Source organism: Procambarus clarkii, chromosome 86 (genome assembly GCF_040958095.1).
Source record: "Procambarus clarkii isolate CNS0578487 chromosome 86, FALCON_Pclarkii_2.0, whole genome shotgun sequence".
Lineage (NCBI taxonomy): Eukaryota > Metazoa > Arthropoda > Malacostraca > Decapoda > Cambaridae > Procambarus > Procambarus clarkii.
Window position 1 is genome coordinate 4,866,986 of NC_091235.1, and position 24,170 is coordinate 4,891,155.

The 24,170-nt window shown below is 41.7% G+C and overlaps 1 protein-coding gene across 1 annotated transcript in view; it reads right to left on the reverse strand.

Annotated features, from left to right (window-relative positions):
• LOC123768925 (uncharacterized) overlaps nucleotides 1-24,170 on the reverse strand; it is a 75,103-nt gene that overhangs the window by 47,032 nt on the left and 3,901 nt on the right. The window contains exons 2-5 of the mRNA XM_069316918.1: nucleotides 18,095-23,139; nucleotides 17,442-17,787; nucleotides 11,852-17,359; nucleotides 567-731 (exon numbers count right to left, since the gene is read on the reverse strand). Coding sequence (XP_069173019.1) covers nucleotides 567-731; nucleotides 11,852-17,359; nucleotides 17,442-17,787; nucleotides 18,095-23,118 — 11,043 coding nt within the window. The 5' untranslated portion in view covers nucleotides 23,119-23,139. The remainder of the gene's footprint in view (nucleotides 1-566; nucleotides 732-11,851; nucleotides 17,360-17,441; nucleotides 17,788-18,094; nucleotides 23,140-24,170) is intronic.

Here is a 24,170-nt window from a genome sequence, read left to right on the forward strand (position 1 = left end):
AGTTCTGTCCACTCGTTTGTCAATTTTTGTTGTTAACCAGAATAGGGGTTTGTTTTGTGGCGCTTACCTTTCTGGGTGCCTGTCCCGGTCGATGGCAGATATAGAATGCTCCAAATCACATGTGCATTTCTATGGGCCATTGCTCCCATTGGTTCTGGCTCGTGGTCCCTGGTAAGCCTAGAACTCGACTGATGCAAAATAGTTAGGGTATCCATATCAGCCATGGATAGCTCCGGGGAGCCGTAGGGGTTCCCCCCAGAAATTGCTGGAATTAATTTGTTTATGTGCAATACTGAATTGCCACATTAAACAGCCATGCAGGACAGAGGTTAAGGCCATAGCATCAGCATTTACAATTTAACCATTCATATGTCTCAAACATTACCCCCACAAAGAGCAATGATATGCTCAACTACTTTCCACACCTAAAAATTAAGTAAGGCATAATGTTTGTAGCAATGAATAATACTATATTCTGCACTTTATATATATTGTACTATTTTAATGGAAGTCGACCTCAAAAAGAGGGATTGACCTCATTACTAAATGTAATAGTCTTGACTTACTTTCTTCTCATCAATCCATGGGGCTAGTGTTTTTTTAATTTTCCGCTTGGCTCCACCTGATGGGTTAATTTCTACCTCAGGAGAATTCTGAATATGTTTCTTCAATCTGTCTGCCACAGATTCACTTTTGTTAACTTCTTGGGTTGTTGAATGGCACTCAGCTGTCTGAAATAAGTCACACATTCCATAAAATTCTTTGGCTTTCACAGCACCAGTATTCTCTTCTGAAAGGTCTCAGAAGAGAATACTTCTGTTATGCTTATGTCATGATATATTTCACAGTTATTCATGCACCCATTTTATACAATACAGTGCAACCTCGATTCGGCGAATCACCAGTTAGGATGCACACTTTTTTCAGGCCTGATTTATACACTCTTTTCGATGAACTCAGGTTCACTGAAGCAAGGGATGTGCAGATTTGCTTACAATGTTGGGACAGAGTTCACAGACTGGTAGATAACTTTCCCATTATATCACAGGTTACAATTAATAATTCCTTCATATGACAAGTTGGACCACACAAGTGGACAAATGAACCACACAACAAGTGAACCACATTGAGCCCTGAAACAGGGAACGAGGGGAACAGGATCAACCCAAAGCGCATCCCCAGACACGGTACGCAGGTAACGGCAAAAAAGCGCAACCGGACAATACAGGACGCACCCCCGGCCGAACCAATCAAGCATCAATAACCCCTCCAGAAAACAGCCGTCTCGGCCATCGCCAGAAGAACGGAGAAAGGCTGCAAACGTACAACCCTACCACCAGTACCAAAGAGCAGAAACCTGAACCAAAGGGGCTACCACAAACTGAGATGATAAGAAGGCACCCTGATCAAGGACCAAGACGACTCAGGCGACGCATGAGCAGGCCAGAGGTGAAACAAAACACGAGAAAGCGTATGAAACGGGGCAGATGTGACGTCCACCCTGAACGCAAGCCGGAGCGGCTCCGCCAGCGTCGCACAAAACGAGGCAACAGTAAGAAACATCAAAACTGTAGTCCTGAAAACCCAAGAAAGGACAAGACAACCCGATGCAAAAGAGAAGACAACCTACGAATAGCAAGAAAAAGTGCATAGAAACACTAGGAAACGTCATACTGTCGCCGAGATGAAGCTCGCAGGAGGGACACCACAACAAAGCCACCTGATCACCACAGAGCTGGTGATATCCGCATCAAAATACCAGACGCGAAGAGCCGAGGAGAAAGCCGAACCAGTCACGTACAGGACCGGTCCGACCTGCCGAAAAAGGCGGAGCCGCGGGAAAACGCCGCGAGTTCGGACACCTATCATGCAGCGTCTGAAAATAAAGCTGGGCCGGACACCAAGGGACCATAAAGACTACTCTCGTGGGAATGGGCTCCAACTGAGCCAGAACCCGAAGCAACAGCTGGACTGGGAGAAGAGGAACAGGTGCCCCCACCTCGACCAGTCCTGCCGAAAGGCATTCACCGTAAATGCCTAGCAGGTGGGTAAGGGCGCCACATAAAATGGGCGACACATAGACCACGCCGACTCGAAGACGTTCATGGCCAGGAGTCTATACGTCCGAAAGAGCCAACGAAACGAGTCGGCGACAACTGGCCAATCCACGAACAGAGGAATGAACCGAGACAGCTGTCTGCCAGGACACAGGACACACCCCGGACATGAACCTCACGGTTAGCCAAACCCTGAGAATCCAGCAAACGAGCCACTCTAAGGTACCAACCCTAAAGGTCAAACACCTAAGAGAAACCCTGTAGTTCCGGCAAAGAACCGCCATAGAACAGTCCGAATGGAGCTGAATGGTAGAGCACCGAGTGACCCAGACCCTCCAAAGCGCAAACCAGACAGCCACGAACTAGCGAACCGTGCTGGTAGCCCGACGGACGGACAGACCCTACCATCCCCGACCCACCTGGTGAGCACTGGTCACAAAGCCCCAGCTGAGAGATGACCTGTCCGTGAACACATCGAGTGAAGGCTCGGGGAGGTGCCAAGGCACGGAACCCCGAAAACCCCAAAGAGGAAGTTGGTGACGCAGCACCAACACAAGATTCCCGGAGGAACGAACCCAACAATTGCAAGAGAGGCAGAAGGGGAGTCTCCAAAGGAACCAAACAGACGCCGAAGCCAAACCCGACCTGCGGGCAGACCAGCATGTCGAAGTTCAGACTCCCGCACAACTGCTCGAGCAACCACCGAGCAACCCAGGACCCCTCATGAACAGCCAAAGGCGAGACCACAGCCACAGCAACACTTCTGGAGGGAAAGACAAGGAGTGGCCCCAGAGCCCTAAACAAGACCCAGTCAGGTCCAAATCCGGGATGGAAACAATTAGAACGGCCTCCAGATCACCAGGAAACCAAACCTGGTGATCTGGAAAGAACCACACCCCTGGCGAGCAGACAAGCAGACCGACTGGGAGCCCACACCAGCCAGTTGTCAAGGTAGGCCAGACACCGAATCCCAAGCCGACTCAGGCAGGGCACCAAGATCCGGTAAAGATGCGTAAATACACCAAGTGCCAATTACAAAATAGGGAAGGCAACAAAAGCGGTAAACCTGAAGCCCCACCACCAACGGTGCCAGTCCCGGAAAACTGGAGAGGAACATGCCAAGAATTGACCTGGAGGTCTAGAGCCACCATCCAGGCACCCGGCCCAACAGAAGCCCGACAGGAGACAACTGTCCTCCGATGAGGGTATAGAATCCAGGGCGCAGACTGAAGAAGTCCAGAAGAACCGTAGATTCGACAGGCCTATGTCTGCATAGAGCAGACGGGAACCCCAGAAGGATGTGGCAGAGCGACCATGTCCAATGCACCCACGAAGATGACACGACAAAGCGCAGGGGAAGAAGCCCACCCCGCCAGCCCTGAACCCTCCAAAGGAGGAGAAGCCGTCCACCGCCACCACCAGAGGCCGGAAGACAATCAAAAGCGCCCACTAACTGCGGGACCATGCGAGAGTTAGCAGAGCAAGCTGCTCCCCCAGCGCCCCATCAACGGAGAAGGGAACAGAGCCCCTTCCGAAAGAAAAAGTATACATACACATATATACATATATATTATGTATATACACCTACACATACATATGCACATACACACAAGGTATGTTACACACACGTAAATTAATAAACAACAAATTGCAGGTAAAGGATAATATTCAGAGGTTGAAAATGGGAAATAGATTCACGGAAAATGAAAAGGAAATGTGTGAAACATTAAACGAAAAGTTCCAAAGTATGTTTGTACAAAATGAAATCTTCAGGGAACCCAGATACAATAAGAATTCCAGAGAACAACATAGAGCACATAGAGGTGTCTAGAGACGAAGTGGAAAAAATGCTCAAGGAGCTAAATAAGAACAAAGCAGTTGGTCCAGATGGAGTTTCACCATGGGTTCTGAGAGAATGTGCACTTGAGCTCAACATTCCTCTTCAACTGATTTTTCAGGCATCCCTGTATACAGGAGTTGTAGCTGATGTGTGGAAAAAGGCTAACATAGTTCCAATCTACAAAAGTGGAAGCAGGGAAGACCCCCTTAATTATAGACCGGTATCATTGACAAGTGTAATAGTCAAAATATTGGAAAAAATAATTAAAACTAAATGGGTAGAACACCTGGAGAGAAATGATACAATATCAGACAGACAGTATGGTTTTCGATCTGGAAGATCCTGTGTATCAAATTTACTCAGTTTCTATGATCGAGCAACAGAGATATTACAGGAAAGAGATGGTTGGGTTGACTGCATCTATCTAGACCTAAAAAAGGCTTTCGACAGAGTTCCACATAAGAGGTTGTTCTGGAAACTGGAAAATATTGGAGGAGTGACAAGTACGCTTCTAACATGGATGAAAAATTTTCTGACTGATAGAAAAATGATGGCTGTGATCAGAGGCAATGTATCAGACTGGAGAAATGTCACAAGTGGAGTACCACAGGGTTCAGTTCTTGCACCAGTGATGTTTATTGTCTACATGAATGATCTACCAGTTGGTATACAGAATTATATAAACATGTTTGCTGATGATGCTAAGATAACAGGAAGGATAAGAAACTTAGATGATTGTCATGCCCTTCAAGAAGACCTGGACAAAATAAGTACATGGAGCGCCACTTGGCAAATGGAGTTTAATGTTAATAAATGCCATGTTATGGAATGTGGAATAGGAGAACATAGACCCCACATAACCTATATATTATGTGAGAAATCTTTAAAGAATTCTGATAAAGAAAGAGATCTAGGGGTGGTTCTAGATAGAAAACTATCACCTGAGGACCACATAAAGAATATTGTGTGAGGAGCCTATGCCACGCTTTCTAACTTCAGAATTGCTTTTAATACATGGATGGCGATATACTAAAGAAATTGTTCACGACTTTTGTTAGGCCAAAGCTAGAATATGCAGCAGTTGTGTGGTGCCCATATCTTAAGAAGCACATCAACAAACTGGAAGAGGTGCAAAGACATGCTACTAAGTGGCTCCCAGAACTGAAGGCCAAGAGCTATGAGGAGAGGTTAGAGGCATTAAATATGCCAAAACTGGAAGACAGAAGAAAAAGAGGTGATATGATCACTACATACAAAATAGTAACAGGAATTGATAAAATCGATAGTTTCAAAGCGTTATATGACAAAGAGTGCTGGGAAGACGGGACACCACGAGCGTAGCTCTCATCCTGTAACTACACTTAGGTAATTACACTTAGGTAATTACACGTATGTATGCACATACACATGTGCACACACACACAGTGTACACATGTATATGCACATGTGTACAAACACATATACAGGCTCACTGCTCGATTTCTTCACCAAATATTTGTCCATGGAAGCTTGCTTTTCCCTTCTTCGCAAGCTCTCTCTGTAGTAAGGCATCACATTGTCATTGAAAAGATTAAGACAATGGCCTACTACAGCTTTGTCTGGGTGAGTATGTTCAATAGTTGTTTGAATCTCTTCCCACATCTGACACACCTTCTTAATTACTGCAGAAGGGACATTCGCTGGTGCTGCTGCCACCACCTCCTCCTCCACTGCAGAATCATTCGCTGCTGTGTTGGCTTGCTGTTCCTGTTGAAGGGCTAGGAGTTCTTCGGTCGTCAGTTCTTCGTTGTGTTCTTCCACCAACTTCTCCACATCATCACCATCCAATTCCAAGCCCATTTTCTGGCCTAGACTAACAATTTCCTCAACAATAGGCGCATCATTTATAGGCTCAAACCCCTCAAAGTCTAGTTCTCTCACACCTTCAGGCCACAATTTTCTCCAGCCAGAGATCAGGGTTCTTTGAGTCACTTCTTGCCAGGCTTTGTCAACGAGTTTTAAAGCACTAAAAATGTTAAAATGCTCTCTCCAGAACTCTTTGAGGGTGAGGTTTGTGGCTTCAGTCACTTCAAAACATTTCCGGAAAAGTGCCCTTTCATACAGTTTCTTAAAATTCGCTATGATTTTCTGGTCCATAGGCTGAATTAGAGGAGTGGTGTTAGGAGGAAGGAATTTACCTGTGAGGAATTTATTGTATTGAGGCATCAAATCATCTTCCAAGCCTGGAGGATGAGCAGGAGCATTGTCAAGGAGAAGCACGGCTTTGAGTGGCAATTGTTTCTCCTGCAGATATTTTTCTATGGCAGGGCACAGCACTTCATTCACCCACTCCGAAAAAATAAGCCTAGTCACCCATGCTTTTTTATTAGACTTCCACATCACAGACAAACGGGTTTTCTGCACATTATACTGTTTGAAAACCCTTGGATTTTCAGAATGATACACTAGCAAGGGTTTAATTTTTAAATCGCCACTCGCATTTGAACACAGCACAAGCGTAAACCTATCTTTCATAGGCTTGTGTCCAGGCAAGGATTTTTCCTCCTTGGTAATGTATGTCCTCTTAGGCATTCTTTTCCAAAACAGTCCTGTTTCGTCACAATTAAACACTTGTTGCGGTAGGTATCCCTCAGCCTGTGCAAACTCTTTAAATTCGTCAATAAATCGTCCAGTGGCTGGTTTGTCCGAGCTGGCTGCCTCCCCATGCCTTGTAACACTATGGATACCACTTCTCTTTCTAAATTTTTCAAACCAGCCCCTGCTTGCCTTAAACTCTTTCTTATCTGCATCACTCGTTGCAGGGGTCTTCTTTAGAAGGTCTTCGTGCAACACCCTGGCTTTCTCAGAAATAATGGCCTCCGAAACACTATCACCCCTCAACTCCTTGTCGTGTATCCAAATTAATAACAACTTTTCCACTTCTTCAAGTATTTGTGGTCTTTGTGTCGTTAATGTTCTTACTCCTTTTGCCACATTAGCACTCATAATCTTATTTTTCTTCTTAAGTATAGTGCATATTGTTGATGTCGCTTTGTTGTACTGCCTACAAAGATCAACAACACGTGTACCGTTCTCATGCTTTCGAATGATCTCTTGTTTCTCCTCTATTGTCATCCTCACATGAGCTTTCTGGCCTTTATCCTTACCACTGGCTTTCTTGGGACTCATGGTGAGATATATAATAACAAATTGTATAGACAAATCACCAAAAATCCAACAAAACACTGAAAATTCACGACAAGAATTGATGTGGGGGTAGTCACTGCGCGCGAGACAATGGTGAACTGAGGGGCAGCGGGGCAGAGGGGCGACGATCGCCGAACGACCACACGCTAGGTCGGCTGTACGCGTATCAACAAACTCGCGTTCAAACTCGCCTCCCGAAGTAACCATCGCCTTCCGAGACAAATTTTTGGAGTAAATACACCTCGCCTTCCGAAAATCTCGCATACAGGGACAATCGCATTCCGAGGTACCACTGTACATGTGAAAAGAAAATTACAAGCCACCGACCAGTGGGCAGAGCACTCGCCGGCCAGGCAAAAAAAGGCACAAAACTGCATCTAAAGGCCCACCTCGACAAAACCTCAAAGTCCCCAGCACGACCACAACATGTGCCAAGACCCAAAAAGATCAGTCTGCAAGCCAGGAAGACCCCGGAAATCCAGAAGGCAGAAACCGGGTCACACACGAGGAAACAAAAACCCCCAGAACCCACAAAGGGGGCCCAAGAGGAAGAAACCTCCGGAACGAAACCAAAGAACCCAAAGGAACCCGGAATCGAACCAGGGGGAGGCCAAACCACCACATTTTGCCGGTGGAGAAACACCACAGAAAGGTAAAGCCCAGCCCCCAGACAGAACCCCTTGGGAAAACGGTCCCGAGGGACAAGGTGTGGGAGCAAGCATAACAGCCAAGGACACTGAACCCAAACCCAAAAGCCCAGATCCAAAACAGACAAAAAATGGGAAACCCGGTGTAAAATTAACATTCAAACGTTCCCAGAGGAACAGGAAACGGGCAGAAAACACCAGAAAAGCAAAGAAACAACAACAGGAGAATAAAACCCCTGAAAAAAGGTGAAAACTTACCCAAGAAGCTCGCTCGTACACCCAATCGCATGTAAACAAACCGAAACGCCGCCCTGGTGGCCACGCCGCGAAACCGGCAGACGAAAATGGCCCCCAGAACAGGGGCTGTGACTGACGCTAAAGATACAAAAACACGCCAGCAAAAGTGGGAAGCAAGCAGACTGGATGGGCGAAAAATGCCGCCCAAAAGCAGAAAACCCAGGCAAGGGCAAACCGCCCCCGAACTGCTAGCAGGCATCCCCCACAGCCCCGGAAACCAGCAACAGAGGCCCCGGGGCAGAGCCGTCCTCCAAGCCCTTCGCCCTTAAAGAAAAGCAAGAGTCCATGGGAAAGGCAGCAAGAAAGGGCTGCTGGTAAGACCCAGAAGCCTTGGCAGGAGGAACCAGCTCGAAAAACCTCCGTCCCCCAACCCGAACAGGGCAGCCCCCGAAAACCGCCCGAGTCTCGGCCCCAACTAAACCCAGCCCCGACCCCGAAACCCGCAGACGGTCCGGAGCCAGGAACAGAGAGGGAAAGGGGCGAACAGCACCTAACCAAAACGGGGCGGCCTTGGGGCATCCGAGTGGGAAACCAACCAAGCATGTTGCAGTAACCTAACCTAGCTTGCAACACGGATGCCGCCTGTACTCTGAACAGTAATAACATCAAGAGAATACTGGAGAGCAAGCAGAGAAAATCTCTCGCAAGACTCCGGGTCAAGGTGTCAGTGACCCAACAGGCAGCATGTCGGAGGTAAAAGTGGCAACTGTCACCCGGAGACTAGGGCACAGCAACCAACGATCCTGTACAAGACGGGTTGGAACCCGGAAGACACATTCAATGGTCCCCCGAGCCCAGACAGGGGTTTCCAGGGCCCGTAGGCTGACTGCTACAGGAAGCCCAGGCAAGGTGTTGCTAAACCGGTAGGGGATAGCACTGAAAACCCCTGAGACGTGTACAATCACAGGGGGCCTAGCAGAGGGACGCCAAACACTACCAGTGGAAATATAGCCACACTGGGCAGACCCCCACCAGGTAATTGAAAATAAAAACAAAAGAAAAACCCCGCAAAAGTACACCATCTCCAGAGGCAACAGGAACCGGTCGCCGCTTAGGTGGCAGGCTGTGCAACACCTTGACGCCCTAACCAGCACAATACCAATCCCTACCCAGGGCCAAACATGGGCCCCAAGTCCCAGCTGGCCCCAAGGGCAAGGCAAATGCCGAGCAGCAAGAACCTCTACGGGAATGGTTACCGAACGCCCCAGGAAAGATAACCCTGTTACGCAAGGGCAGTACTCGCAGGGCGCTTAGGGAAGTCAGCCACTAAGCGCATGCAGCAACTGATGAGGTACTCCTGGCCATCGCACAACACAACACAGTGAACGCCACACAAGGCAAACACCGCCTAGGAAACTGAGGCCAGAGAAGCATCTATCCTGGTTGACATTAGCTTACGAACTGAAGCTTGGCAGCCAGCGCGGTAGGTCCAGGGCTCCCCCCTCCCCCTCTCAGGGCGGGGAGGGCTGCGCGGACGATCGACGTGGCAGTAAAGTGTGATGTTTGCTTGTTTGCTTGTTCCTTGGGAGTGTAGGGAGTTTCTATCTCTCTGGTCGGTTTTTTGCTTTGTTTTTTTACCATGTGGGGTTTGTTTTGTCATGCCTACCTTTCTGGGTGCCTGACCCCGGTCGATGGCAGATATGGAAAACCCCAACCACAAGAGGGTTTTCCAGTGCCATTGCTCCCTGAAACCTCTCTGAAGGGGCCAGGTTCTGGCACTGGTCCCTGGTAGGTCTGAACTCCTTAGCTAATGTCCTGGTCTAATATAGCATACATTAGCCTGATAAGCTCCAGGGAGCCGTAGGGGCTCCCCACAGAAAACAGGTGGAATACTTTCAGTGTGGTGGAAAAACAGGCGTGAAGTGAACATGTTGATCACCATTCACACTCGAACAATGCTGGACAGTGGCAAGGTGAACAGAACTACCAGAGAACTAATCTATAAGCCAGATTGTGTCTTGGACTATAACATCAACATGCGTTTGGTGGATAAATGTGATATGATGGTGGGGGCAGTAGTGTGTGTACAGAAAACAGTGAAGTGGACCAAGAAAATGTTTTTCCACCTTGTTGACGTAATAATGCTGAACAATTACAATATGTATCTTGTCAAAACAGGTGGAAAACGTAATTTCCGTGCATTCTATTTTACTGTAGTAACACAATTACTACAGAAATTTGGCAAAGTAATTCCTGGCGTACAGAGGCCCATTCTGAACCCGGTATAGAACCATACTCCAACACCCAGGCTTGCTTACAGAGATGCCTTTTTGACACACAATCTCAGGATTTTACCACCAACTGGAGAGTGTGCAGTAGGCCAGCGTGCGTGTGTTGTATGCTGGTCAACAACCAAGAGGGTACAGACTTGGTGCATAGCATGTCAGGTCGCTCTGTGCCATGTCCAATGTTTCAACGAGTACTGTATCACAGTCTTGATGACTTCTAAATGTCCAAGACTGGTGCCAAAACATGTAAATACAGAATAAGTGAGTGTATATAGTGGAATTAAATCATAAGAAATTGTATATTTTATTGAGAAATAAGACATTTTTGTGCAAATACTTGTGACACTAATATGTGGATACAATATACATTGACAACAGTTTTATCATAATATATATTCATGTGAGAACATATTGAACCACACCAGTGAAAAAAAATGGGTGTAAAATACGCCACAGATACTGTAAATAATAACGTGAAAATAAATTTGCGGCAACTCTGGCTCCTTCTCCGTTGCACCTGACTCACCCCGGGTGAACAGCGGTCCAGCGAAGATGAGGCGTGACGTCATCTCCGATCTTCTCGGCTCATTTACGTCAACGGTAAGTGCAATTAAATTTTGTTGTTATTTTTCCCATGCTCAGGGAACACAAATAAAGAGATTAAAAAAGAAAAAAATTTGGCTTTTTTCTTTGTTGTGCCTGTGGGTGTTAATCCCATTTCGACCCCTAGCGGCCCAAGGGTTAAGGGTTAACTTATGCCCTTGACTAATATATATCACATATTAGCCCGATAGCTCCAGGGAGCCGAAGGGGCTCCCCACAGAAAAGGTTCACGAACAGCCTAAGGCAAGGTTTTCCACCCATACAGCATGGCCTCTAAGGGGTGAACTCTTGAATACACATTCAGTTTGCAATACACTAGAAGCCAAGCTCACACAACCCAGAAAGAAAACAAGCATATGAAGCTAATACAGTACTAAAATCAAAGAACAATACACAAGCAAATGGCATCTGCAGGACAAATGAAATCTTAGGATGTCTGGCACTTTACTTGAAGCCAAGAAGCTTGCCACAAGTGATGAACTGGAGCATTATGGGTAGTATGAACCACAATTATGGTACATTAGCAACAGAACTGATTCGGAAAACCGACTGTGAGCTGGAGACAGCCTTCCTAGTAGCAGCTATTGCCACTAAAGGGTCAAGCTAGTTTGAGTGAATATTATTTTGTTTGAATTATTTGTGGAGTTGTTTGGTTTGTTTAGGGCTTTACTTTTTGTTAACCCTCCAACTGTCTGTAAAGCCTTGCTGACTTTCTGGATGCTTTCCATTGTGGAGGCAAATTGTCACTTGCTCTCTACACCTGTGAGGAGGGGAAGGGCCAGGTTCTGGCTCTGTAGGAGCCAGAACCTGGCTTATCTTCTGTAGGCCAAAGAGATCTCCTGCAACTGCTGTGCCCCATTAGATGAAGCCATCTCAACGAGATAGCTTCAAGGAGCCAGGAGCTTCCACAGAAATAAGTAATCATATCAACTTTGCAAAGATATATAGAACATTTATTTTAATCTTCAATTATCGTACAAAAAAAATACTTACTCCACTTTCCTGGCTGCATGATAACACCTCTTTCTTCCCAAATGTGTTGCTCGATGATGAGTGGGTATCAGTAGACTTCCCTTTCTGCTTCAACGCTGGTTCTTTTATACTCTGCTCCAATAATTTACTCTCCCTTTCTTCTTTTGATGGCTTCTCACCATACCATATAAAATTTGCTAAATAGTGAGCCTCTATACCACATATTCTTCTCGTTCCAATTTTGTTCTTTTTTGAAGGAAACAGACGAGCTGAACAATTCCATGGTTGATTTATGAAAGGAGCCATAAAGTCTGCCAGAGATGAATCTTCTGGTATAGGTTTCTTGTTGATATACACTTTATCTCTCTGAAAAAAAATATTAACCGCCTCAGATGTTTCACTCGTCACTTCTAAGAATCCAGAAAATCTTGAAAGTTTACCAACAAATGCTGATTTCGATTCCAGACTTCTTTTAACTTTTGGTGGAACTAAATTAACATTTGTTTTGACTGCTGAGAGGTTCTCTGGTGGGATTGGAGGAAATTTTGTTGTGACTGAGAGGCCCATCATTTTTTTGGCATGATTTTGCATACCACTAAGAATCATGTGTGCAACTTTTGGGCATTTGCCTGCAAAAGCCAACAGAGCAAAATCAGTAACAGTGTACTTTTTAAGACACACTGGCTTTTCCATTTTAGTAAGGAAAGCACAAACACTGTGCACATTTTTGAGCTGATCACAGAGTGGATAAGATGACGGTAACTTCGTATTGTGCCTGTAAAAGTCATCCTTTCGTACAACTGCTGTCCTTTGCCAAGACTGAATCACAGCATAGTTATTACCAACTAAAAGTATTTTACAATTTGAACATTCTATTCTTGATGGAATTTTGTAAAACACATCCACAGTATCTACTGATGCATTTAAATCCCCACCATTCAAGGACTCTTCTGTCAAGTTTATATTCTTCATACTCCATGGCTGAGCTTCCATGAATGGGTCCATTCTTATATCTTGTAAGATAGGCTTCTCTCTAGCTTTATCTTCTCTAGCTAACTGAACGGGTGTTAGTTGTACTGGTGCACCTTTAATCTTTGCATTTTTACCAGATTTTGCTGATACACCTTTATATGCATTATTATTTACATGTGTTAGTTTTGATGCAGCATTTGTAATCTTAAAATTTTCTACAGGTGCTAATTTTGATGACCCTGAAACCTTTGCATTTTGAGCTGTATATAATTTGACTTTCCATTTCTTTCTGTATATATCCAAGCTGTCATTAATTATACGTTGAACTTTATCTGGAATCTGATTTAGCCAGACCAACAAAGCAATATTAGTAACCTGGCAACCTAACACGTGAACAGGCTCTTTGAGTCTTAGAATAACTGCATTTACACTCTTCAAATCGAGTGCCGTTTTTATATCTCGTTCCTGGCTCATTCTAACCTTTTGACGGTAGATCACCTCCTTTGCAAACAGTATATAGCCAGTGCCACTTCTTAGGGTGCCATGCGTGGAACAACTGTCAACATAGATGCAACCAAATAAAGTTTGAGGTTTATCATCTATTACCAAAAGTGTGTCTACCTCTTTAGATGACACACGAACTTGGTCTGGAGTTTGTTCAGCTCTAAGATTTGCTCCTTGTTCTTTTCTTTCCTTGGCAATACAAGAGATCCCATGCAAATTATTATAAAGTTTCCACAATTTACTTACTGGCTTAGGTTTATTGCCCACCCAAGCCACAATAGCTTCATGGGTGACTGAGTAGCCCAAAACATTCATTGGCGTGGAGAGGGGCACAACCATAGCCTGAACTTCACTATTTTCTTTCCTTATAAATTCTGTTAATGGCTCATTCAGAGGCAACTTATTTATACAAATATTTTGGCGAATGACAATAATCGTCAAGTCTGAGCTTTTAATAATACCTTGATACTCATCTGCACATTCAAATTTGCATGGACCTACACATGACACTGAACATCCATCTAGAAACAGGTCAGAATCTCTCTCATTTTTCCTTCCCGACGCAGAGCCTTCAAAAGACTCATTATTTACAACTTCAGGTGCCTTGGATACGAGTACATCTGGCAAAGCCAAATGGGCTTCATCAGCTGTCTCACTGGTAGAACACTGCTGAACCTTTTCTTCAAAACATGTGCGCTTCAAAACAGGTGACTCCGTTAAAGAATGGGGATCAGTGGCATCTTCAAATGATTTAGCCGAAGCTTTCACAGAGGAAGACGAGGAGGAGTAGGAGGAGGAGGAGGAGGAATAGAAGGAGGAGGAGGAGGAGGAGGAGGTCATTATTTGCCGGTTTTCTGATTTTGCCAAAGGTTTCTCACTGATGAGGTTGTTAATGAAACTGTTTCCAACATGCCTCTCAAAACTGTCACTCCCCAAAACAGATGAACATTCCAAATGACTTGGAACAGATCCAAAATGGATGTGATCTTCGAGTGTGGATGCTGCTGCTTCTACCTCTTCCTCATTTATGAATGTTTCACTCTTGCTTAATATTCTACTTTTTACACATGAAGATACAAGTGTCCAAGGTTCAGAGTACAGTGATTCACTGTTACTCTTTACTCTAGCTGGAATTGGTTCCCTTACAAGAGGGGGTTCAGCGTACAGTGATTCACTATCACTCTTTACTCTAGCTGGAATTGGTTCCCTTACAAGAGGGGGTTCAGCGTACAGTGATTCACTATCACTCTTAACTCTAGCTGGAATTGGTTCTCTTACAAGAGGGGGTTCAGAGTACCGTGATTCACTGTTACTCTTTACTCTAGCTGGAATTTGTTCCCATACAAGATCAGGTTCAGAGTACAGTGATTCACTGTTACTCTTTACTCTAGCTGGAATTGGTTCCCTTACAAGAGGGGGTTCAGCATACAGTGATTCACTATCACTCTTTACTCTAGCTGGAATTGGTTTCCATGCAGGGGTAGACTTCTTGAACATAATTAAATCCAAAAGCTGAACTTTGTGAATATCACATACCTGAATAATCACATTTTCAACATTACCTTTCCATGCTGCCACTCCATCAATGTGTACACGCACATTCTTTTTGTAATGAAAATGAACCAATATACACCATGGACTGTCGTCATTATCAAGCATATCACTTGGTGGGGTTCTAACAGAATCTATCCGGCACATTACCTCAAAATCTTTTGCATTTTGGGAACATTTAAAGAATACTTTACTATTTTCAAGGTCTGTGCTAATTTGATATCCAGTCAAGATATCAAAGGTTTGCTGATACACCATCTGAAAATGCTGGATTACAAGGGCTCTTGGACAGCAGATCAATTCTGTATTCATAGATGATGTACATGCTGTGATTTTTGCTACGGGTTCTGGAGACAAGACAGAAGCATGGTTCAGGTCACTCCATGCCATCATAACTCTGACATTCTTTAAATTTTCTGAATATCCTAGGATCACCTTAATGGGACAACCAACAAATGCCTGAAGCAATGTGTCCTTAGCAAGACTAACAAATGCATGACGTTGCAAAGAAACACAATACTCTTTTTCTTCGTACTGTATACTAACCATAGCTTTGTTAGGGTCGGTATCACTAACACTAACAAGAATGCCTTGAAATTGTATATATCTTTGTGACTTCACATTTTTTGCTGACAAAAATATTTCTTCAATTCCTCTACTGTATAAAATTTCAAGGAGATGTTTAGCATATGCATCAGACTGCTTACAAATCACTTGTATGTCACTGAATATTTCTTTTGCAATGGCTAAATCCTCTTTGTTAATAGTTCTCAACAAAATGCCTTTGTGATTATTGCAAATATGGATTCCAGGAAGCATAACCTCTGATCCAATATATCCTATTACAGCCTTAAAATTCACAGTTTTTCCCTGAAGAACAGTAGCAGGACAATGTATAATGATAAGGCACCATTTGTGCTTTTTCAGCTTCATCAATTCTTCAATAGAATTGCATTTTTCACCTTTAATAAAGAAATTGGACAAGTGACACCAAATCATTTCACCCATCTCACTTGCACAAACAGCCAAATACTCTTCAAAGTATTTTAATTCGCCAATGGTCTTCCTCAGGCCACAAGACTGCAATATTTGCTCATGTACACTGAAAATATTACTTCCTGACACACAGTCTAAAGCTTCTAATTCATTTGCATTTATCTTTTCAGAATATTCTTTTGAAGGCAAAGGATATACACAAGATTCTCCTAAAGGTTTGTTATCAAGAGGATGAGTAACTTGTGTTTCTTCATCATTCATAGAAGCTAGACCCTTATACACATACACTACTGGCTCATGAATGTGACATACATGCACTGTAACGATCTCGGGGCCACAACATGACCAGGCGACTAAACCCAAGGCCCCAACACTTTCATCTTGAATCTTGATCTCCTTTTCTAGTGAACTAGTAATTATAAAAAAGTTTTTCCAGAATTTCTTGTCTATTTCATCCCATGAAGAAACATTTCTACCTTGATAGTATGTGTTGGATATGTGACATACTGCAATAGTCTTCTTTTTATCACACAAAATAAAAGCATATTCCTCTATGCAAAACTGTAGACAGCCACCAACACCTTTTATGCCATAAGCAGTGTAAAATGAACTATCGCACATGTGATAGTTGGAGCCTCCTTTACACACACGTGCACTGCTGCATCTTTCTTCATATATCTGAAATAATTCCCGAATTTTACAAATCATATCTTTGGTTACCAAATAATTCTTGCTTTTGTTACATGTAAAAGTGTTTATAGATGATAACGCTAGAGAAAGGCAGCTACTGATAAGAAGAATTTTCTTATTTACAAGATAGTCAGCAACTGATACTGGCGAGATGTCTTCCACAACAACATATATTGATAACAATTCATCCTCCACAAATTTACAGAAATCATTGATACTCTTCTTAAACTTGGTGGTAAATGCACAATCAGGTTCAACAATGCAATACTGTAAGCTATTGTTCTGGACATTACCAAGTACAAGTAAATTATTTTGTGGGTTAAACAGAATAATCTTTTGGTTGATGAGAATATAGGGATTGCATTTGTATCCCTCATGCCATATGAACAAAGGATTGTAAATCAACTCCTTAGTTTTCTTATCAGTCATTTTATGAACAAAAAGATAGCTCTTCTCACTATGATTCTGTGTATCTCTATGGTTTAAATGTGGAATTTCAGATGACAAATATATGCTTCTATATTCCTCTTCGCACTGAAAGACAAAGGACCCATTTTGAAATCCATGAACTATATTACCTTTAAGAGTCAGATACTTTGGTTTCATTCTAGACTGCTCAGTTGAAGCCTCTAATGACTTTATGGCAATAAGCCTTTTCAAAGTTTCGCCACACAGTACATTCTTGTCAACAGGTCGACCTTCAACAAGGGATTGACTTAATGTGTTTTTCAAGACAAATTTAGAACTGGACAACAGGTTCAGGTATTCTGAACCTGATCTTGTATAAGAACCAGTTCTGGACAAATTATGTACATCACATAATCACATTCACTTCCTTTTCTGGGCAACTTGTTTTATGATCTTCAAGATGATCTTCATCTACAAACGAGGGACTTACTTTGCTTTCATCAACAAAAGTTTCATCACCAATTTCATCTTGTATGGTTAATGGACTTGCCTGCTTCAGTTCAAATACATGTTTCTTGGAGGTACTACTTGGCTCTGGTTTCTCCAAGTGATCAATCTCAGTGCCTAAATTATCATCTAACTTGAGTTCATTTACTTCATTTTCAATCTGTGAGTGTACAAGAAATTTTTGGGATGCCAGCGAGAGCCCCATATTGCTTGTAAGAAGCAGGATTCTTCGCGGTACTGAAACACCTTCAACAACAAATGGTGCAATGTCTTCCACTACAGCATGCACATTTAACTGATTACTGGTATTCTCAATACGAGATTTTGTCCTTCCCATAAACAAATATTCATTATCACACAGGAAAAAATGCTGGCTTCCATCATTTGGATTTGTTAGGCAAATCAGCTTTTTTCTGGGATCGAAGTACTTAATTTTATAGCAATTTATGACATGTGCTTCGTGTTTTTTCCTATAAAACCAGCCACATATTGCATGATGTGGTGTAACTTTACCATTATGACCACTGCGCCGGGTCATGAGATAAAAAGACATACCCGATGTGGTTTGAGAGGGCTTGTCCAAACAAATATCTGTGGCTATCAACAGAGTTCTTGTATGGCCTTCATGCAGTGTACGTAAATTTAAATTCAGTACCAACTACGGTTTCAACTTTTCCTCCAAAAACCGAAAAGCAAACTAATGATGGGGTATGTTCTGTCATATTTGAATTGATATTTTCTGTGGGGCTTTGTTGCAAATTTAGATTTGCATATTTAGAATTAACATCAAAAGATTCAGTCAAGACTGACTGCTCATTTTCTAAGTTTGCTAGTGGTGTGTTGAGAGCAGCATCACAGAGCCGAGTGAAAATTGATTCATTAGATTCGGGAATCACAAAAATTACTATTGCTTTCCATTTAGTTCCAAACTCCTCTTCAACATTTCCTTTTTTGAGATGCACCACTATTTTAACCATAGTTTTCAATGCATGTAGTGCAGTTCTTCCATTACGAAAGTAGACATGCCTAGTTTCATTTACCAGTAAATGTTTTATCTTGCTATCAAATTCCAAGATAAGTTTATAGTACCCATTCTGAGTGTCTAGATAAATTCCTTTCACATCATAAAAATATGTGTTTCCACAATCATCTGCAAGTGTACAGGGTCTCTTTTCAACCCAAATCATAAGAGGTTTAAAGCCAATTTCCTTACTACTACGAAGAGCATCAAATTTCACAGTCGAACCAACTGGAACATCTAAAACACTTAACGCTCTCCCATTTTCCTGATAAATAAGCTGGTATGCACTTAAAAGTATTGTCAATGGCTCCTTGAATAAAATTTTTATGGCTCTCTTATTGATATCAATAAAAACTAATGTGCCAGAGCAATCATTCAAATATAAAGTCGAGTCTTCAGTCACTGCAATGTCAGTTTCAGTCTGTGAATAACAAGGAAGTTCTCCATAAATACCAGGCTCTTCAGAGAGTAAAACTTGCTGCATAGTTCCTTGAGAAACATTTTCAGTATTCTCCATAGGCTTCAGAAAATCATCATTACCTGATCTTGAGAATGATTGAGATATTGAGGTATCATTAGATGCACAGCTCTCTGTAGCAGATATTTTCACTTTATTATGACCTTCCAAGTCTCTGAATGGATCTTCATCAATAAACATGAACATCAATATCACCTGCCACACACCCAACTTTACCCTATACTTCAGATGTGCATGTATTTTGTCCCCACATGTCAAACTGTTTGAATTAACACTTCCATCTGGCATGATGACACGCCCTGTTTTCTGAAACGTGATATTTTGAAGCTTACCATCCAATTGTAACTGAATTACAAATTTACCATTACTGATACCACAATATAAACCTTTCACATCATAAAAGTATTTTGTTCCATCTGCATATTTTGCTTCATGGGGCCTCTTTCCAGTCCACACTATAACAGCAGTATACTTGCCTATTGATGGGGAGTCACAAAATGCATCAAATGTGAGTCCAGTTCCAAGGGGAATATCTGCAATTTCTGCAACTTTACCATCAACACACACAAAGCCATTTTTGGGAAGTGAAGTCCACAGTGCAGTACCACCAATGCAAGAGAACAAAGCAATCTTATCTACTTCATTTAGCATTAATATTCCTGGAAAATTCTTGATATATTGAGGAAGATCTACCAAAGATGTGCGGCAATTTGGCTTCAATGAAATTTGTTTACTTGAGTCACTGTTGACAAAAATTGATTTTTCAGAAAGGTCCTCAATGTTATCTGATAAGGGTTTTTGAACAGCCTGCTGCTTATGTGGCTGAACAATAATGAGTAGGGTTTTCCAGATTACTCGTCCAGAAGCATTATCATTCAATTTTCGCAAGTGAACAACTACAGAAGAATTGGAAGGGACTGATTGCAAATATTCTCCTTCTGCAGAATACACCCTATTAGTACTGCAGGCTTTAATATAAATACTAACGTTGTCAATGCATACTCGAAATTTCATGTCACCTTCATGAAGGCCAAGATAAATGCCCAGTATATCAAAGTAAAATATCCCATTTTTGTTGACACCTCTGTTTGGCTTCTCTCCTACCCACAATGCTGCTATGCGGTGTCCATGTCGTAGACTGTCATCAAAATATATATCAAATGATACGGGTAAACTTGATGTACGTTTTTCAACTGGGACACAAATACCATTTTCAACCATCCATGCTGCACTCCCAACATGAACTACATAGGGGTTTCCATTTAATACGGTGTCTATCTTAAACGCTTCAGAATCAGCCAGCCAGCGCATTTTTCCAGAGCAATTCTTTAACACCTTAGGAACAGCTTTATGAGTGTATTTACCTTTCTCATTATATTTGTTTGAAATATTCTCACTTGTTCTTTTCTTTAAAATTTCTGCATAGCTTGCAGTATTACAATTTGAGTCTAATGCAGAATTGGTTGCATTTACTTCTGATTTAACAAGAGTTCTTTCTGAATTCTTATTATGTATCTCAACCATATGTAAGTTGCTACCAACTGAAGACACATACTGTTTATCATTTGTAACATTATCTTCTATTGTGCATGAAGTTGTCTCTGATATATTCAGTTTGATTATATCATCAGTATTGTTTTCATTTGAGCAACTGGCAAGTGGTTTTGGCTTTCTACCTGTATCATAAAGCTCCATTATTTCTTCTACTTCTGCTCCAGACTTATCATTACCTTTCGAAGGAAATGGAAGACACTTTTCTTCAGATACAGTTATGGAAGACATTTCTTTAGCTGCCTCTTTGCAGTTATTTACATTAGTAATACTTGCCTCTTCAACCTCACTCAGTAATGTATCTGGAATTTGGACCATTACGGCTTCCCACACTAGTTTCCCAGTTTTTCTGATCACCCTTCTGATGTGAGCCTTCACTTTTCCACTACTTGTGGGCACAACTCTTCTATTACCACAAAACATTCTATTTCGATGGCATACAATTGAAATGTCTCCCACCTCACTTTTATAAACAATATTATAATCCTTGTTATTCACAGTTAATTCAACATCTGCATCACAGTACAAATTTATCTGTCTCTTTCCTTGAACATAAAACCCACATCCCTTTCTATACAACATAAAAGGATTTAAGACTGCTGATAAATTTAATTTGGTAATCTTCTTGCCAGACCATAGGCAGGAGCACATAAAACCAAAAATTATTTTACCAGCAAAATCAACACTTGCAAGCTTACATACATTTGCAAATAACTGCTGTGAATTACAGCGTGAGAACTGCATTATATCATCAATATTTTCAACCTTCTTCCCATTAATAAAGACAACAGATTTACTAAATGATGCCAATTGGATTTCACCATCAATGACAGTACTAACCAGTCCATTTTCCTTCCGAAATGAAATTAAATTAACCTCAAGATCTTGTAACTCTTCTACAAAAACATATGAATTAAAGTATGGCTCAATACTTAATGCAGGTTTTGCACCTTGCCAGATAACTAAAGCAGTAAATTTGGTATCATTTGGCATTACAACTGCATCAAAGCAGACTTCTGTGCCATCTGGCAGCCGCTCAAGTAGAAAAGGTTTGCCAGTTTTCCAAAGGAATACACACCCAACTGGTGTTGTATCTGAACTCGCTATGCGAAAGCTAACGAGCACAGGTGCTTCTTTAACGTATGTTAAAATAAAGTGGTCATCCAAAACGGTGCATAGTTTACCATGATGATTGTAAAGGCATGAGAGTTGAAGACATGCCCGAGGATAAGGATCTACACAGGGATCCTTTCCACTTGCCAGACTGCTGCTTACATTTAGTCTACTCACTGATACTGGCTGCCTTTCACATGCATTTGTATTTGGTGGACTGACTGCTGCAGATGCCACATTTTCATGTCCATTGATTTCTTCCAATTTTAAGACATCTGACAATTCCTCTGTCTCACTTGAAGTGCATTTCAATGAAACACTGGGGCTATACTGATTAAAACTTTCTGCTTTATCTTCAAAGCAATTTTCATTATCTGAGTCAAATATGGTATCATTGTACAACAAATTTGTATTACTACCCTCACTCTCAAGTGTTTGGCTACTGATAAATAGGCTTTCTGCATTTTTATTAACGCCATTAATGTCAGTGTCACTGCCAGTCTCAAAATTCCCAGATAATCCTACTGAAAGATAATTAGAATCATTGTCAAACTGTAAGTAACTTTTAACTGGTACATCTTCCAATGTATTGGTCAAATTGTCATTGCTTTTCCATGCTTTAATGTTACAATGAAATCTTTCCAAATCTTGTGAGTCGTCATTAGTACCTAGACAGCCTTGCTCTAAATTAACAAATGATTGCATTCCTGAAGAAATTGCAACATTTTCCTGGGCCTTTGAGAAAGATTCATTACACTGAACCTTTGGTCCTGTGCTGTGTTCTGGAAGCTGCGGCAGTGTTTCCCTTGCTAGTAACTCTTTGTTAACTAGAGTAGAGTTCTGCTTTAGTTTTTCAGATATAATTGACGTTTCCTTTGCTTGTAACTCTTTTTCCACCATAAAAAAATTCTTATTTAAATTTTCTGATATAATTGGTGTTTCCTTTACTTGTAACTCTTTGTCAACTGCAAAAATGTTCTGATTTACATTTTCTGATATAATTGGTGTTTCCTTAACTTGTAACTCTCTGTCAACTGCAAAAATGTTCTGGTTTAAAGATTCTGATATAATTTCTTCAATCTCTATCCTTGAAATATTATGATTTTCTTTTGTTGCAGACAATATGCCATTATCTTGTAACTTTTGCTCAAGTGGGTTAATCTGCATTTGTCCATTTACCTCTTGTAGTATTTCACACAGTTCAGTTTTCTTAATACTACAAAGGTTGTCAAATTTTGGGTCTTGATGACTATCACATGAAAAAGTTTGTGTCTGAGTCACTTGTGCTTGATCTATTTGTGCAGGATTAACCTCTAAAAGATGAGTATCATCTTCCTTGGAATCATCATTAATACTAGCTTCTACCTCACCCTGAACTGCTTCTGCTGCCATCTCTACTTCATCACAGTCATGGATGATGGCATCATATTTGTTACCACACTCTACAACAGAGTGTCCACTGCCTTTTTGAAGACGGTTCTGAAACCACTTGAACATGTCTACCTCTTGTCACCTCATCTGCAAGAAAATAAGAATTTGTTAAAGTAAAACATTCAACATTCGTCACATAAAACATTAAAATTAGACGTCATTCATGGTGTAAAGATGAATGCAATACAGTACAGCAAATTAAAAGACAATCATTATTCATATTAAATTAAATTAGACAATCATTAAAAGAATCATTAACATAACACTCAGCAAATTAAAAGTCAATCGTTAGAATCATTAAACATATTAAATACAGATAAATACTGGAAGTGGGGGAGGAAGGGAGGAGTTATTAAAATCTGCTTTACTAATTCTTACAGCAAAACAGTTTAGTGACAAATAAAAATGGTTGGGCACATTTCCTTTCACATAATAACTCTATTGTCTGTCCTGTCTGTGGGTGCAGTCTATAGAATTCCTAACACTGATGTGTCCGAATTCAACTTAAACCTTAGAAATCTAATACTAGATAACAGACTGAACAAAAACCATCTAATTATCGCAGGGGACTTTAATATTGACCTCTGCGAGCCTGAACACCCTACTGCTGTTAGCTTCCTCAACTGTATGAATTCCTGCTTCCTCATATCCTTAATCACTAGACCGACTAGAATCACTGATAGTACTGCCACGACTCTAGATCACATCTGGACCAACATAACCTCTCCGCTTACTTCAGGTATAATCACTACATACACTACAGACCACTACACTACATACGATAGCACTACAGACCATTACCCCACATTTCTCTTAACTAACATTAACAAACCACCTCTAGAGACAAGGGAGTTAAGCTTTAGGCTGCTCAATGAACCTGCTATAGACAATTTTATAACTGCTGCTGCTAATGTCAACTGGGAGTCCAAGTTAGGTAACATAAGGAACATCAACCTAGCAGTGCAATCTTTTCTTCAAAAAACTCTCAGCCTTTATAACACCCACTGTCCTATGCTTACGAAACAAGTCACAACCAAAGGGCTTAACAATCCTTGGCTTACAAAGGGAATACTTAAATCCATTAATAAAAAAACATGACCTTGAGAAGAAGTATAGGT